Below are 16,316 nucleotides of genomic sequence, written 5' to 3'. Positions count from 1 at the left end.
ATTTGCGGATGATACTTCGTTAGTGTTTAAAATTGGTCGCCAATGTAATCAATTTGACGATGTAAATTATGCTATCTCTGCTATACTAAATTGGTTCACATGTAATAATCTATTATTGAACTCCAACAAAACTAAGTGCATTAAATTCACGCTGCCTAATGTAAAACAAGTAAATACGCAGCTATTGCTTAATGATGAAATAGTAAATTTTGTTAATGATACAGTTTTTTTAGGAATAACAGTGGACTCGAAGTTACAATGGGGGCCCCATATTTCAAAATTAGCCAGTAGACTTAGTTCTGCTGCTTATGCAATTAGAAGGATAAGGCAATTAACAGACGTGGCGACGGCAAAACTTGTATATTTTAGTTATTTCCATAGCATTATGTCATATGGCATACTGCTATGGGGTAAAGCTGCCGATATAAATACTATATTTATTTTACAAAAGAGAGCCATACGTTCTATTTATGGTATGGGTTCTAGAGAGTCATTACGTCAATGCTTTAAACAATCAAATATCCTCACCGTTGCCTCACAGTACATTTATGAAAATATTATGTATACAAGGAAAAACTTAGATAGTTTCAAGAAACTTAAAGACTGTACAAGTAGAAACTTACGCAATAAAAATAAGCTAATTTTACCTAAATGCCGTCTACACAAAGTTAGTAATTCATTTTATGGTAATTGCGTAAGATTCTATAATAAACTGCCAGAGTCTACGCTAAATCTTACAGAGAGGCAATTCAAATCTTATATTAAACAAATGTTATGTAAAAAAGCCTATTATAAGATAGATGAATTTATAGATGATAGCAATATATAGCAAGAATAAGTTTATTTGCGGACAACGTTATAATTTTAATTTTCATACTGCTTTCTATATTTGATATATGATAGCGTAGCGGCTTTTGTATTGATTGCCGCATGCATCCTTATGTAAAGTGCGAATACTGTAACTACCATATAGTAATTTTTGTAGCTGTGACGTGGTCGTGTGGAATGAGTAGTCATGCTCACTAAAATGTCCAGACATGTGGCGGCGTGGTGGGCCGGGTCAATGGGCTCCCTAAAATATGGTCGAGCGCAGTGATGGCTGGCTCATCCGTCATACTCGTGAACGAGTGCTGCTTGTAGGGACTGGTCTGCTCTTATCACTACGACTGATTTAATCTTATTGCATGATTATATTTGACCCAAAAAATTAGTGTTTGTTGGTAGTTTGTATTCACACGTTTCGACTTGTAAATGTAAACTTACAAGGATTATTTAAAAGAGCAACACACAAGTTTCTTGCTCGTTCTTCTTGTGATGAGACAGCTTTCCGAACGAGTGGTAGATAAAAAACAAATTGTTATGACTATTCAAAAGTGCTTAAATTAAGTTTATTTGAATAAATGATTTTCTATTTCTATTTCTATTTCTATTTCTATTTCGAAATTATCCGAAACTAACGGATAATCCGAAATAATTTCACATCCGTATCCGTATCCGTATCCGCTATAATAATCATTCCTATATCCGAAACCTATCCGTATCCGAAATTTCATATCCATAACATCCCCGATAAATTGGATATTAAATTTACTACATATGTATATCGAGTTTTAAAGTTGGTAAAGGTCAACAGCGTTATTGGGCTGCTTAGAAGTGGACGAGCGGCGTACGTTGACTCCGCCGCCCTTCTCCGAGGATCAGACATGCGTGAAACTGGCATGCACAGCATCCTCTTGGGAGATTTGAGTGCCAGCTGCGAAGTACTGAAAATTACAAACAATTCGCATTAACAATACATCATGATGGATGTAAATGTAGAGGAATGTTAGAAAAATATTATTGGATGTGAAAGATTATATGTATAAAAGGAGAGTAAGCTCAAATATAACAGCCGTTCAGGATCGGTGGGAGGAGACGACGTGCTGCGACCCTAATAATGTTATAAAAGCAGGGTAACGATTGTTAATTTTGATTACAAGATTATAATGAAATGGTATATTTAAATTACGATTTAACATAAAATGATGTTACGGTAATTTGTAACGCTGAACACCCTTATTGATAAAAATAGAAATCTCTGAGTAACTTATTTTACGCAATATTTGATACTATTTACAGTGGGTTTTTTATTAGGATAAGGAGACATAATATATTGTTAATTAGAGTAGAACAGGGATTGATATAGTTTCGTTTCCATAGTTCCAATTTACACATCAAAACAATAATTTCACAATGGATTGTATAACCATGATGCCAATAGTGCTTAATACATTAGATAGAATGTTGAAAAATCTACTCTAATATTACAATGAGAGAGTGTGTTTTGCTATGAGGAAAGTTAACTTCGAAGTCATTATATATTTGAGAAATTCTTCCATTATATAAAAAGTAATTTATTTATTAAAGAAATTATAATGTATAGCTTATTACATAAAAATATCATATAGTTATGAGAACCCGAAATTTCGATTCGGAGCGGCCACAAGAAGAACATGCTGGTATCTACATTATCCTTAATGGAATTTAAATTTATGATTATTATTATTAATGCATTTTTAGAGTTATATACAAGCTCATTTGAAAAAAATAAGAGCTAAATTTCTTGTCAGATCTCTTAGCTCGAAAGCTATACAAACTGACAGTAGATTTGACATATCATAACAGCCTGAAATATGTAGGTGACATTAATAAAGATAATTTGTTTTTTAATAAATAAATACTATAATGTTTCTGAATGATTATTACTATTCATCCTCTGAACATATTAAGCACTACTTTGGTTAGGTTTTGTATAATTAATAGTAGGTACAACATGACGAGATAAAAAGGTACAGAAAGAGGTTTCTTTTGGGTACATTTCAACTTACTTCCTATACGTATTGTCTAATATATCTTGCGATGTATATGTCCCAACATTTCCCTTCCGAGGAGAAAGTCATTATACTAAAGATAAAAAAAAAATATTATTATACTTTCCTCATTTATATACCAATGTACCTGCAGCCTAGAATATGACGCTAAATATATACAAACTATATACCATAAATAAATTTAAAACAATAATAATATCTCACGACAATTCACATCGCGCCATCTAGTACCAAACAAATATAATAATAAAAAGATAATAGATACAAATACACAGATACATATTTTTGTAAATGCATACATTATATGCAAACAAAAGATCTGGACCGGTACTAATAATTATACTCATGTTTGTACCGTGTGAGGAATCGAACCCAGAATCGGAAGTATAAGGGTGTGCTAAATCACTAGATCGGTGATCTATTACTAATACATCAAATAAAAAAATGTTATACACACCTATAAGTAGTAAATTATCTAATGTGAAATATATAATATACAATTAAAATATATAATATACATACCAGAGATAGTATGCTATTATTTTTCAATAGCTGAGAAACTATTCATAGTTGCGGATTCGATTCCAATTCAAGAAATGGAAATAGAAATTATCTTGACTTAAATAAACTCGATACAAGCATTTTTCAATAGTCCTATATTTTAATTCTACTCAGATTACGCAGACTCATCATAAGATGAATGAGCAAGAAACTTGTATGTATGTACCTAGATAGATAACATTATTTCTCTATATGTGATAAACAGCTTATAGAAATACTGACCCCAGCAAAAGCAGCGCCGTTCCAACCCAGACGGTCGTGGTCACGCTGCGGTGTATGATTAGGTGGGGCCTTCCGGTCAGTTCGAGATGCGAGTCGGGCTTTTGCACGTAAAGCAGCACGCAATGGCACGTTTGCGCGTGCTGCCTCTGCACGTCCATGTTGGCAGAACTCTAGGAGCGCCACAGTTAATGCCAGTGCTAAACCTCCAACCAATACATAGAAGATTCCAGCTACTTGGCTTAAGGTCATTTCTGTGATTGTAGGCTCCTGGAATAAGAAAGAGGGATTTGTAAGTAACGTGGATTGTTGACCTCGTTACTAGCAATGGACCGCGTGGAGATCAACTTGTCATAAGTTGATCTCCACGCGGTTTCCACTGGAAACTATTGCAATGAATTCCTCTGGTGATTTTTTTATGATCGGCTGACCTGATCTTATCATCCTATCATTTTCCTCAGGTGCCAGTATATACCCTTAACGAAGACGTAAGATTATTCCATTAACATCAATTAAAAAAAACATATTACATTATTCACGTGAATACAAGAAAAAACATATGTAATTATTTTTACTCTAATGTAAATACGGATTTATACATAAAAGTATGATGACTGCAGACCATAATTTCTATACATAAGTGTATAAAAAAATATAGTCTATAGAGGCCTTTTTTTTAAATTTTTTTTAAATTAAAGTAACAAAAATATAATATTGAATTATTCGACAAAAGTTTTTTTTATCACAATTCCATAACACTTATGCTTAGTGACAAAACGAAATTATAGCGCCGTCTACTTTTGCCACAGCGCCATCTATCGCGCAGTTAGTGTACTTTTACGTAAGTGGTTGCTTGCGAGGCTCCAAGTTATTCGCAAACTTTACTTTTTTTGTATTCTGCCATAAGCAATTTAAATATTTGGATGTATATGCTTTTCCTTATCTACATAATAATACACTGTAAAAAAAATAATATTAAAAAAATTCTGAGATATGGTTCAGTTTGTTTCGCCTTCCTAATCATTCGAAGCTGGAGATGATATATAAAATTTATTTTTTTATATTATAAATTTGTATATATTACCGTTATTATGACGGCCTCACTTAACCGATATCGCGAATTCGATTCACTCACACAGTGAAAAAATTGTATTCATATCTACGATTGTTTGTATCGATCTGTGTGTTTTCTATGTATATTGTGTTACAAGAAAATGTATAAGTATTTGTATCAGTTGTCTAGTACCCATAACACAGGCTCTGCTTGATTTGAAACTAGATGGCGTTGTGATACGATCCTAGTTTATTATAGTTATTATTTAGACAGATTTTGGTAGATTAAATTTTGTTAAGCACTTATACCAGGATATAAATGTTTCCTTACCCAAAATATTTTTTTTTCATTTAATATTGCATAATTACAAAACTATAACAGAATATACACATCGATGTTGTAACTTAGTATGGTATATATATATGTATATATATTAATTTATTACACAAATTTGGTATTTATACGAGAGTTCTCAAACTACAAGCATCAGTGTTATATATAGTAAGTTAATCTTTGTTCCTTCTATCCGTACTTAATTCTACGTTTGCCGTTCTATTAAGTCTATATCCACAGTTGAATCTTTAACAATAGTATGTAATATTATGTTATCTGTGATAATAGTGACGAGCAGCAGTATTTACATTACTTTCCATCAAACAACAATGATTGTTTTACAAAACGCGCGTCGAAGCCTGTCGCGACATCAATCATATACAATGATGATTAAGAGTCATACAATTAATTACATTTTCTTGATTGAAGAATTTGTTTTAAAGAGATTGTTCGCAATTAAAAAGTTATCCGCCGTTCTATTAACTCTATATCCACAGTTCGACTGCGAACGTTTATCGCCACTACGTCAGATAGGTAACGCTCACTGCCAATTCAGCTTGGAGATTCGTTGTGCCGATGACTCTAGCTCTCTGGCGAATTACTTCGTTTCAAATTCGATCTCCCAGAGAAATTTCAAGCGTAGCTCTTTATATAGCTTCTAAGCTATTCAGTCTACTGAATGTGAGTTTCTGATTGTATTGCAATCTACGTTCCGCACCTTATTAACACAACTTCACAGTCTTCAAGTTTTCGATATTAATAATAATAATAAAGACATTTATTCGGCATTACAATATTCTTCTATGCTATCTATCTACATACATAATAATAATAATAATAAGAATCTCAGAACAATTCACACAGTGCCATCTAGACCCAAGTTAAGCTAACTAAAGCTTGTGTTATGGGTACTAGACAACTGATACAAATACATAGATATTTTTTTTTTTTCGTAAATACTTACATATTATACATAGAAAATACCCAGACCGATACAAACAATCATACTCATGAATACAAATGTTTGTGCCGTGCGAGGAATCGAACCCGCGACCATCGGACGTAAAGCGGTGTGCTAGACCGCTAGACCACCGAGGCCGTCATTGACACCTATCTACATTGACATCGCTGTTACTCCAGTCAGCCGTGACCACGGCTAGTGTAACCTAGTCGAAACGTCGAGAGAGGTAAATACCTTTATTTGCCATAAAATTATTCGTGTTTAAAAGACCCGGTTAATAATTTAAATAATGTATATTAAACAACGAAAGTTTAAAATTAACTATGTATGAAAATTATTAATATCGACAGGATAGGAACTCAATTCAGCTCTTATTAAAAATTGATAAGTAGGAGTGTATACCCCATTAAAGAAAAAATGAAATAGAAAAATATATGTTTATATTACATATCATTACCTCATCTTTTACGTCGCAGTTGGGTTTCTTCGTGTTTAACCATTTCCGCCAAAGCTTAGTAACAACTCCATCCTTTTTCAAATTCACTATAGCCAGATTTATATTTTCCCTGAAATTTAATTAATGAAATATTAAAGCAAGATTTCTTTTCTATTCATCTCGCCTAACAAAGAGTACATTACAAACTTAATTAACTGATTGTACAAACAAAAACAATAAGCAAGAATTTACAATGAAATTATGCGTAAATGTATCTATATATACTCTTCATATTATAATAAAGAAATAAAAATAGAAATAGAAATAATCTTTATTAAATAAACTCATTATAAGCACTTTTGAATATGAATATCATATATTTGATTCTACCACTCATTCGGAATGCAAATTCATCACAAGAAGAATGAGCAAGAAACTTGTGTGTTGCTCTTTTGAATAGATATTTTTTTATATACATAAATAATTACAGTATAACATGTAAGAGGCATGCGATAATCAACATAGAAACCGCTACGCACTCACTCTTAGTGCTCTTGGAGTATTGCGAGATACCCATGATGCTGTAAAAACTAAACTAAAGAAATAAAGCATATGCTGTGAGGATGGAGAAGAAACTCAAAATAAAAACTATTTTGAGTTTTTTGTCGCTCGTTCTTTCGATCACTTGATGTACGATGCATTTGTAGTATATAATTATAATCCCTACATGATTACTAAACGACTCAAATAGTCCGGTCTGATTTCGTTATTTTATTATAAACTTGCGACCCGTCCCGGCTGAACACGCCGTTACATTACATTGTTGTATCAAAATGTTCGTTTATTGACATATTTCACCAACCAGAGACTAACTGCTATTTTTATAACACAAATAACCTTTGTCTAGTGGCAATGGTTATTTCATAAAACATAAACCAACTAGAAGAAGTAACTATTTATTTACTAAATAGCTGTAAAAACCAACTACTTCCGGGTGGAACTAATCTTTATTTTTCTGAAATAAAAGATATTTCTAAAACAAAAGTAGACTCAGTTACTTCTTATTAAATCAGATATCTGCCATAAAAAGTCCCGTCAAAATCGGTCCAGCCATTTCAGAGATTACCCGGAACAAACAGACAGACAGACAAAAATTGTAAAAAAAAATATTTTGGTATATGTACCGTATTTACATTCATATGCATGTAGTAAAAAACGATTATTTCAGTATTACAAACAGACACTCCAATTTTATTTATATGAATAGATGTATAGATGTCAAGTTTGATATTTGTACTTTATATTTTATACATAAAAATTCTTATAAATATAATACTAAACAACATCTATTTAAAAGAGCAACACGCAAGTTTCCTTATCACTCTTCGTATGACGAGTCTGCGTTTTGAATGACTGCAAGATTAAAGTCAATATGACTATTCAAAAGTCTTTCTATAAAATTTTGTTAACAACTACAGTAGCGAACTCCTTGATAAGTTTTTATACTATTTTTGTATTGTATAATAATATTCTTTGACATATTCTTTATTGTTACTATCTATTTATTATATATCGCTGTCAAATTAGATGCATTTTATCTCCATATTTTCCTTATTAAACCTCAGCACCTCTCAGTCATCAGACACATTACATAGATACCTCCACTTGAACTACTTTCCGTCAATCGTTGCATAGTTTAAAATGGACGTCGTTCGGAGTCCAATTGTCAAAATGTAACTTTTAACCATTGTAATTTTTTACAATAGGGGAAATAGGTAAAACGTGCAATGGAAAAGGGAACTTGTCGTTTTAGTAATTAAACTTAGAATGGCTATCGAAAGTGGATGCGAATGTTTTTTCGTGGTGGAGACTTGATTGGATACGGTCGAATGTATGTTCTAAGCTGGTTAGTGGAGCCGATTCGATTGTAGAACTAAAGCCATGACAATAATGCTTAAACTGGGGATTTAAATGCTAAATTTATTATTACAGTAGGTCTGTCTGTATCGATTGTAATAATAATAATAATAATCTCAGAAAAATTCACACAGAGATCCATTTAGATCCAAGTTAAGCTAGCTCGAGCTTGTGTTATAGGTACTAGATAACTGTATCTAGCAGTTATCTAGTACCTATAATGTATTTACAAAAACTAAAAAAATATATCTATGTATATGTATCAGTATACATATACATAGATATATTTTTTTAGTTTTTGTAAATACATACATATTAAACATAGAAAACACCCAGACCGATACAAACAATCATACTCATGAATACAAATGTTTGTGCCGTGCGAGGAATCGAACCCGCGACCATCGGTCGTAAGGCGGCGTGCTTGACCGCTAAACCACCGAGGTTCAATATAATATATTTAGGTTAAATAAGTCTAAGCTTATAGAAGCCAATGATTATAATCTTAATAATAATATAAACGTGGAAGTTGTTTGTTGTTTGTTGATGGTTATTTGTACTCTTTCACGGATAAACTACCACGCGGACGAAGTAATAGTAGTAGCTAGTATTATCATAAAATTTATATCCAATACTTGTACCAACCAAAGGTGGTCACCCGGACAAAGCGGCAGCAAGACGCTAGTTCAATATACTCATACGTTAGTATTGCTTGACATTACACTTAGTTTCCCAGGAACAGAATTAGGTATATCGTTAAATTCCGTTACGACTCATCTCCATCGTAAAACCACGTTCGCATCATATAAAATGTAAATTTTTAACTTGTTGTCAAAAATCACGTACGTACGTAGGTACTAGTGGGTACCATAAAAATGGGGTGTTATAAATTCGAAATGTACAGCACCGACTTTCCTGACGGGGCCCATGTAAATTTACGACTTTTCAGTATTCAGCTGGGAATTACCGCATAGAGCGAGATTTCAGCTTGATAGTGGGAGCTGTAGTGAGAATTTACGTTGGAGTTCATCCCGGGGTATAACTACGTATTACAGCGTGCTCCCTCTTTTATTTTCAGTCCCGCCCCATAATAATGGAAGCCGCGAACCGCCGAGCCGTTCTATTTTGAGTTACCCTTAAGACACCATTAAATAAACTGCTATGGATCGGTTTCTCGGACGGATATTGCTATTTTAGCTCCATCAGCTGACTTAGAAGGTTCTGTACAGTTAGTCATATTAATGTTATGTATGCCACAGATAGTTTTTCAGATTAGTGAATCAGTTATTGTTAGAATATTTTTAGCCTGTATTTTGAAGTAAAAATAGTAACTTACTCTGTACAACCTTTATGTGTTTTCTGTTTTTATATTAACTACTAGCTGTACTCGTGATTTCGTCCGCATGGAATTTAACGTTATTTTTCTAAAATAAAAGTAGTAGTAAGTTACTCATTATTACATTAGCTACCTGCCAAAAAAAAATCCCGTCAAAATTAGCCCATCCCTTTCATAGATTAGCGGAAACGAAAAGACAGACAGACAAGAATTGTAAAAAATTATATTAAAGTGTATGTACCGTATTTATACTCATATGCATGTAGTAAAAAACGGTTGTTTTAATATTACAAACAGACACTTCAATTTTATTTATATGTATAGATGATTTTTGAGGTTTTTGTCTATTATAAATGTCCTCTTTTTGTTCTGATAAGTTTGGTTCAATGATTAATTCTACTATCAATGGGGGTAGGGTTTTCATTAGATATATATTCGATTTCTTTTAATTTTGGTGATAAAAATAAAGTTTCCTAAGTTGAAAAGATTTTGCCAAATGTTTTTAGATTATAAGGAATATTAGGTAGCTCTGATCAAAGGATTATTTTATATGCTGAATATAATATACTTCTACTGAAAAATATATTTAACTGTGATTGTTACATTGTTGCTATATTATTTAAACCATTAAAACATTGTCAATATTATGTAATTACAATATCGATTTAAGTATAAAAAATAATTTAATAAACAATTTTAATTTTAACTAAACAATGGAATTGATAAATAATTCCTTTAAAGTTTCCTGTAAACACAATAAAATGATGACAAAAGTCAATAATTAAATAAAATATTTAATACTAATATTAGGGCACTTTCTGACCTTTGGGAAATCTAGGCCATTAGTGTTAAAATCCGTAAATTATCCCTAAAATACGGGGTTCGAAAGGGCTCCCAAAAGACTATAAAAGGTGGGCACTTTTCTTTAATCTTCCCTTTGTTGAGTTCAAATGGTAGGCAACCGTCGTTACAATGCTCGTCTATGTAACGATTTATTTACTGTAATATATACATTACTACTTAGCAAATTTTTTTTTATATATTTAGCGTTTAAGAAGTCATCCACTATATTTACAACTAGCTGTACCCGCGACTTCGTCCGCGTATTAGAATGATCAAATAAAGAAAAATTATTCAATTGTCTAACTTAAAATAGCAAAAGAAAAAAGTTTTATCGTTCTGCTTTTAAAAATGACGAATTTCCATACAAACTTTCATTCCCTATTTTTTTTACTCTCTTAAGAGTAACATTTTTACAAATTTTGAATGTCATATTTATTTATATTTAATCATCAGCATAAGAAATAAGTTTCAAGCTTTGAAAATGACGATATTCCACACAAACTTTCATCTCCTCTTTCAACCTCTTACAACCCTATTTTCGCATTTAAAAGTAGCCTATGTCCTTTTTCGGGGTCTAGACTATCTGTGTACCAAATTTCATTTAAATCGGTTTAGTAGCTTAGGCGTGAAAGCGAGACAGACAGACAGACAGAGTTACTTTTACATTTATAATATTAGTAAGGAAGTAAGGATTGTTATTACTTGCAAGAAGTTCAAGTTTACTTAATCTTAGTGTTGAGTTAATGACTGGTTGCCACGGCACGTGTAAATATTTAGAAGTTCTTTTTATTATATTATAATAACATACGCATCTCTATAGATATGTATATATGAATAAATTACTATTTGATTTCAACTTTAACTGTTAATAGACAGGTTCGATTTTTGTTTGAAAAAGTATTGTTAATTAATTAGAAAACACGTCAATATCCGAACTTTTGCACTACATTATTATAGTATTTTCTATTCTATAATTAAATTATTTCTAGTAATGGTAAACAAGCGGTCCAAATGATGACTATTAAAAAGTGTTTATTGTATTCTTTTGTTATTTTAATCTATTCTATATTTGACAAGTCTGAAATATAGGTCCCCCAAATAAACGTAGTAAACAACCCCATAGTAATCTGTGGCACTTAGGGGCGCAGAATAAAAAATCCTTTATCATACAATTATTTTTACTTTAGACTCTATAGCGTATATATTATCATCCGTCATACTCGTGATCTGGTGCTGCTTGTGGGAACCGGTCTGTTTGGGTTACGAACATTGATTAGACTATTTGCAATAGCATAAGCAGATGGTCACTATATTCTCTCAAATTTGAATTTAAAAATGAATATGTATAATTAAATTATCATGTACGACTTTCATTTGAAAAGTATACGAGCGGTGTTTTTCGTCAGTTCTTCACATCTCGAAATCATTCCGAACTGACGGCAGATTTGACATATTATAAGAGTCTGTAATAAACCTACATGAATGAAGATAAATTGAATTTTGAATTTGAATATAACTCAATTCAATTTTCATATCGTGCTACAAATCGTATATACGAGTACATTATCAAGTTTTAGGTAAATGTTATGAAATTGGGTCATTGGGCTCCCTAAAATATGATCGAGTGCAGTGATGGCTGGCTCATCCGTCATACTCGTGAACGAGTGCTGCTTGTAGGGACTGGTCTGCTCTTATCACTACGACTGATTTAATCTTATTGTATATTTATATTTGACCCAAATAAATTAGTCCTGGTTGGTAGTTTGTATTCACACGTTTCGACTTGTAAATGTAAACTTACAAGGATTATTTAAAATAGCAACACACAAGTTTCACAAACCTTGTTTTGATATATAAATTAATAACGCTGTAAAAAATAGGGGTTGGTGATAGAAGGGTGAAAATTTAGGGTTGTATGAATTTTTTAATGACACATAATAAAACAATATGATTAAAATATTCTTGCACAAAAAAATAATGTTATTGGTGGACAACTCTTATCACTTATAGAAAAATAGATAGTAGCCGATTCTCAGACCTACTGAATATGCATTTCTTGCTCGTTCTTGTGATGAGACAGCTTTCCAAAGGAGCGGTAGATATAAAAAATTGTTATGACTATTCAAAAGTGCTTTAATTATGTTTATTTGAATAAATTAATTTCTATTCTATTCTAAAATATTTTAAAAAGCAATTCCCAACTAATAGAGTGAATGTTTCTTATCAAAGGGGTACGCAGTGCGAAACGGTAGCTATGAGCAATATCGTTGGTTCACTGGTCAAAGCATGCATGACGTCACCAGTTTCGCCGCCAGTGATTTTCAATAACTGGTTATCATAAATTTTAGGCAGCAATGTTGATTTTTTCAAGCGAATTCTCTAAAATAGTGTATTCCAGTTTTAGCAAAATGTTATTTTAAAGTGTTTATCTTTTTTTATTATTATGTCAAACTCCGCACTTTTAGCATTATTTACTGTTATATGTGTCCTATATGTTTATGAAAGTTCTTTCCATTAAATATTCAACTGTCTAGAGGACCGACTATAGAGTTAGTATCATAAAGATGGACTATTTAGTAAGACAAAAGAATGATTGTATTTACTCATATATTTTAGGCAAGCAATTTTTTTACACACATATGTATAGCTGTCTTCCAATAAAAAAAAGGTAAGTACAATATAATAGATACAATATAAACAAATACAATATAAACAAATAGTAGCAATATAATTATAAAAAAAATGTATTAAACAAACTTATAGATACTAATATTTAATCAAAATATTTCTATTTCATCATAATATTAAAGATAATTTTTCATTTCTCAACAGATAAACAAGAAAACTTATACCTAAAGAATCTTTTATGATTTAATTATTTTTATTTATTTATTTATTCTTTTGCACACAAAAATGTATACATGACGGACTTAATGCCTGATGGCATTCTCTACCAGTCAACAGTCGCGTTGATCAGAGATAATAAGGCGGTGCACTTTAATAATTAATTGAAAGAAAAAAAAAATCAAAAATGATAACAAATAGATACAGAAAAATAATACATATATATACAGATGCAAATATATAAAAATACTAATATACCAATATAAAATATATAAGTTTATCTGTATAAGAGTTCTATTTTCTTTACAATTCTAATAATTTATAACTTAATCTAACTTATAACAATAATATTAAATTGAATTTTGGAATATAGTACTCAGAAACTTGTACTCAGGATCTCGTTTGCAAACTAAGGAAGACGTATTTAAGGATTAGTGGAAATTCCACGTCTAATGACTAAAATAGATGACGAAGTTCTGACTTTAAATACTTGGCTAATGGACATAAGAATGAATATTTATTTTTAATATTATAATAATAATAATCTCAGGACAATTCACACAGCGCCATCTAGTCCCAAGTTAAGTTAGCTGAAGCTTGTGTTACGGGTACTAGATAATTGATACTTTTACATAGATAATATTTTTTCGTAAATACATACATATTATACATAGAAAACACCCAGACCGATACAAACAAATATACTCGTGAATACAAATGTTTGTGCGGTGCGAGGAATCGAACCCGCGACTATCGGACGTAAAGCGGTGCGCTAGACCGCTAGACTACCGCGGTCAAATTATTATGTCCATTGCATTCATTTTATATAGTTATTCGCTGACCCGTAAAGTAAATCTACTAATATTGTTATATTTTATAACTATATTAGTAATTTACGGGTAGAAGGGTGAAAATTTAGGAGTGTGCCTATTTTTTATGCATTAATAGCGTATCGTAAAAATTAAAGATAATAAAATAATGAACATATTATAAAAAATAGATAACAACTTATTCTCATACCGAATATACAAATGAAATTTTATCAAAATCGGTCAAGTCGTTTTGGATGAGTACGGCTACTAACACTGTGAGTCGAGAATTTTATATATTACGAGTAGACTAGCTGTCCCGGCAAACTTTGTTTTACCATATAAATTAAGAACGCTATAAAAAAATAAGGATTGGTGATAGAAGGGTGAAAATTTAGGGTTGTATGTATTTTTAATGACACATAATAAAATTAAAAATAATAATTTTACCCAAAAAATAAAAAATAAAATGTTAGGGTTGGACAACCCTTATCAGTTAGGGGTATGAAAAATAGATAGTAGCCGATTCTCAGACCTACCAAAAATACATATAAATTTTTATCAAAATCGGTCAAGTCGTTTTGGGGGCGTATGGCTACTAACACTGTGACACGAGAATTTTATAGGATTAATATAATGTCTGGTCTGGATGATTTTAAAAACATCATGTATGAACATGTTTACTGGAATCATGATCAGTCTGATGACCTCCCTGATGGTGAGTGGTAACCGTCGTCTATGAACTGACCACGTTACCATAACACGTGATCTTCACTAGGATAAGATTTTTTTTATAATAATAGCTTTACCCTTGCAATAAACTGGTCACATATAATATACATATAGTTACTATATTATTTCTGAGAACTGGTCTTACCTCATAGGAGATCCTTTTGGTGTCGCGATAGCAAGCTCGGTATGTTTATATTTACATACTCTGGATATCGTATTGCACGTCATTTCAGGGCCTTTTTCCATAGAATAGTACGCAATGGATCCATCGTTTGATACCGTGTCTCTCACTGGATAACCCGAAAAGAATGAACCCTAAAATGCACCATAAATTAACAAAATTCATTAATATTACTGAGCTAAAACTCTAGTCTATCTATACAAAACATAAAAAAAAAATTTGGTATCATCCACAACAAAGAAATTACCATATAATGAAATCTAATATTTCCCGTATATAATATTAATATAGGAAATTTATACAATTATTAAGGAACCCAGAGAAATGCATATTATGACTACATTTTATGACTTAATCAATTTATATTATTTTGTTTAATCCCGCTACCACGCACGTGTGAGACCACAAATATATATTATATACAGAAACCTGGCCACTTTACTACCTGACACTAGGTTTCCAAGATATATCCGAAGTCTATTCAATGCATACTACTAATATAATAATGATAATACTTCCTTCGGAGACGATACACTAATTTAAATAAAGGGGTAGACTCAATAATGGTCGGAATTTGATCACCGATAGAGAATGTCCGCATCTGATCACCGCTCCCAGTAGCGGTGATCAGGTTTCCGCACTAAATATTTGTGGTCTCATACCTGCTGATCGAAGCGGAATTAAACAAAATAATATTACTATTCAAGTACCAAAAGGGATGTTTTCAGTTCTAATTTTTGTATCTATGGAGGTACTCACTGTTATTATGCGGAAGTCTATTTTATTACTTAATAGATTTATTATTATTTTGTTTAGTTCCGCTACCATTAGCACGCGTGAGACCACAAATATTAAATACAGAAATCTGGCCACTTTGCTAACTGATACTAGGATTCCAAGATATATACGAAGTCTATTCAATCGTCTGATAATACCTCATTTAGAGGGTAAACACGTGTTTCAATATGCGGGTAGACTCAATAATGGTCGGAATTTGATCACCGATAGAGAACGTCATAACGGTTCCAGTAGCGGTGATAATGTTTCCGCACTGAATATTTGTGGTCCCACACATGCTGATCGTAACGGAATTAAACAAAATAATATTATTATATTAATAGTAATGTTTCCAAAAGTAATGTTTTCAGTAAGTTTTATTTTTTGTATCTATAGTCGCACTCACTATGCGATTTTATTCGAATAGTATCTTCGACTACATT

General features: G+C 31.7%; 1 protein-coding gene across 1 annotated transcript in view; it reads right to left on the bottom strand.

Moving 5' to 3' along the window:
• Positions 1–1,681: 1,681 nt before the first annotated feature.
• Positions 1,682–16,316, bottom strand: part of LOC131851104 (glutamate receptor 1-like) — a 124,639-nt gene continuing 110,004 nt past the window's right edge. The window contains exons 15-18 of the mRNA XM_059201538.1: positions 15,061–15,230; positions 6,456–6,564; positions 3,654–3,920; positions 1,682–1,763 (exon numbers count right to left, since the gene is read on the bottom strand). Coding sequence (XP_059057521.1) covers positions 1,698–1,763; positions 3,654–3,920; positions 6,456–6,564; positions 15,061–15,230 — 612 coding nt within the window. The 3' untranslated portion in view covers positions 1,682–1,697. The remainder of the gene's footprint in view (positions 1,764–3,653; positions 3,921–6,455; positions 6,565–15,060; positions 15,231–16,316) is intronic.

The sequence above is a fragment of the Achroia grisella genome, unplaced genomic scaffold (genome assembly GCF_030625045.1).
Source record: "Achroia grisella isolate CSIRO2021 unplaced genomic scaffold, CSIRO_AGI_Agris_v1 utg1173, whole genome shotgun sequence".
NCBI lineage: Eukaryota > Metazoa > Arthropoda > Insecta > Lepidoptera > Pyralidae > Achroia > Achroia grisella.
Note: the sequence above shows the minus strand (reverse complement) of the source record. Positions and strands in the feature narration are given on the sequence as shown.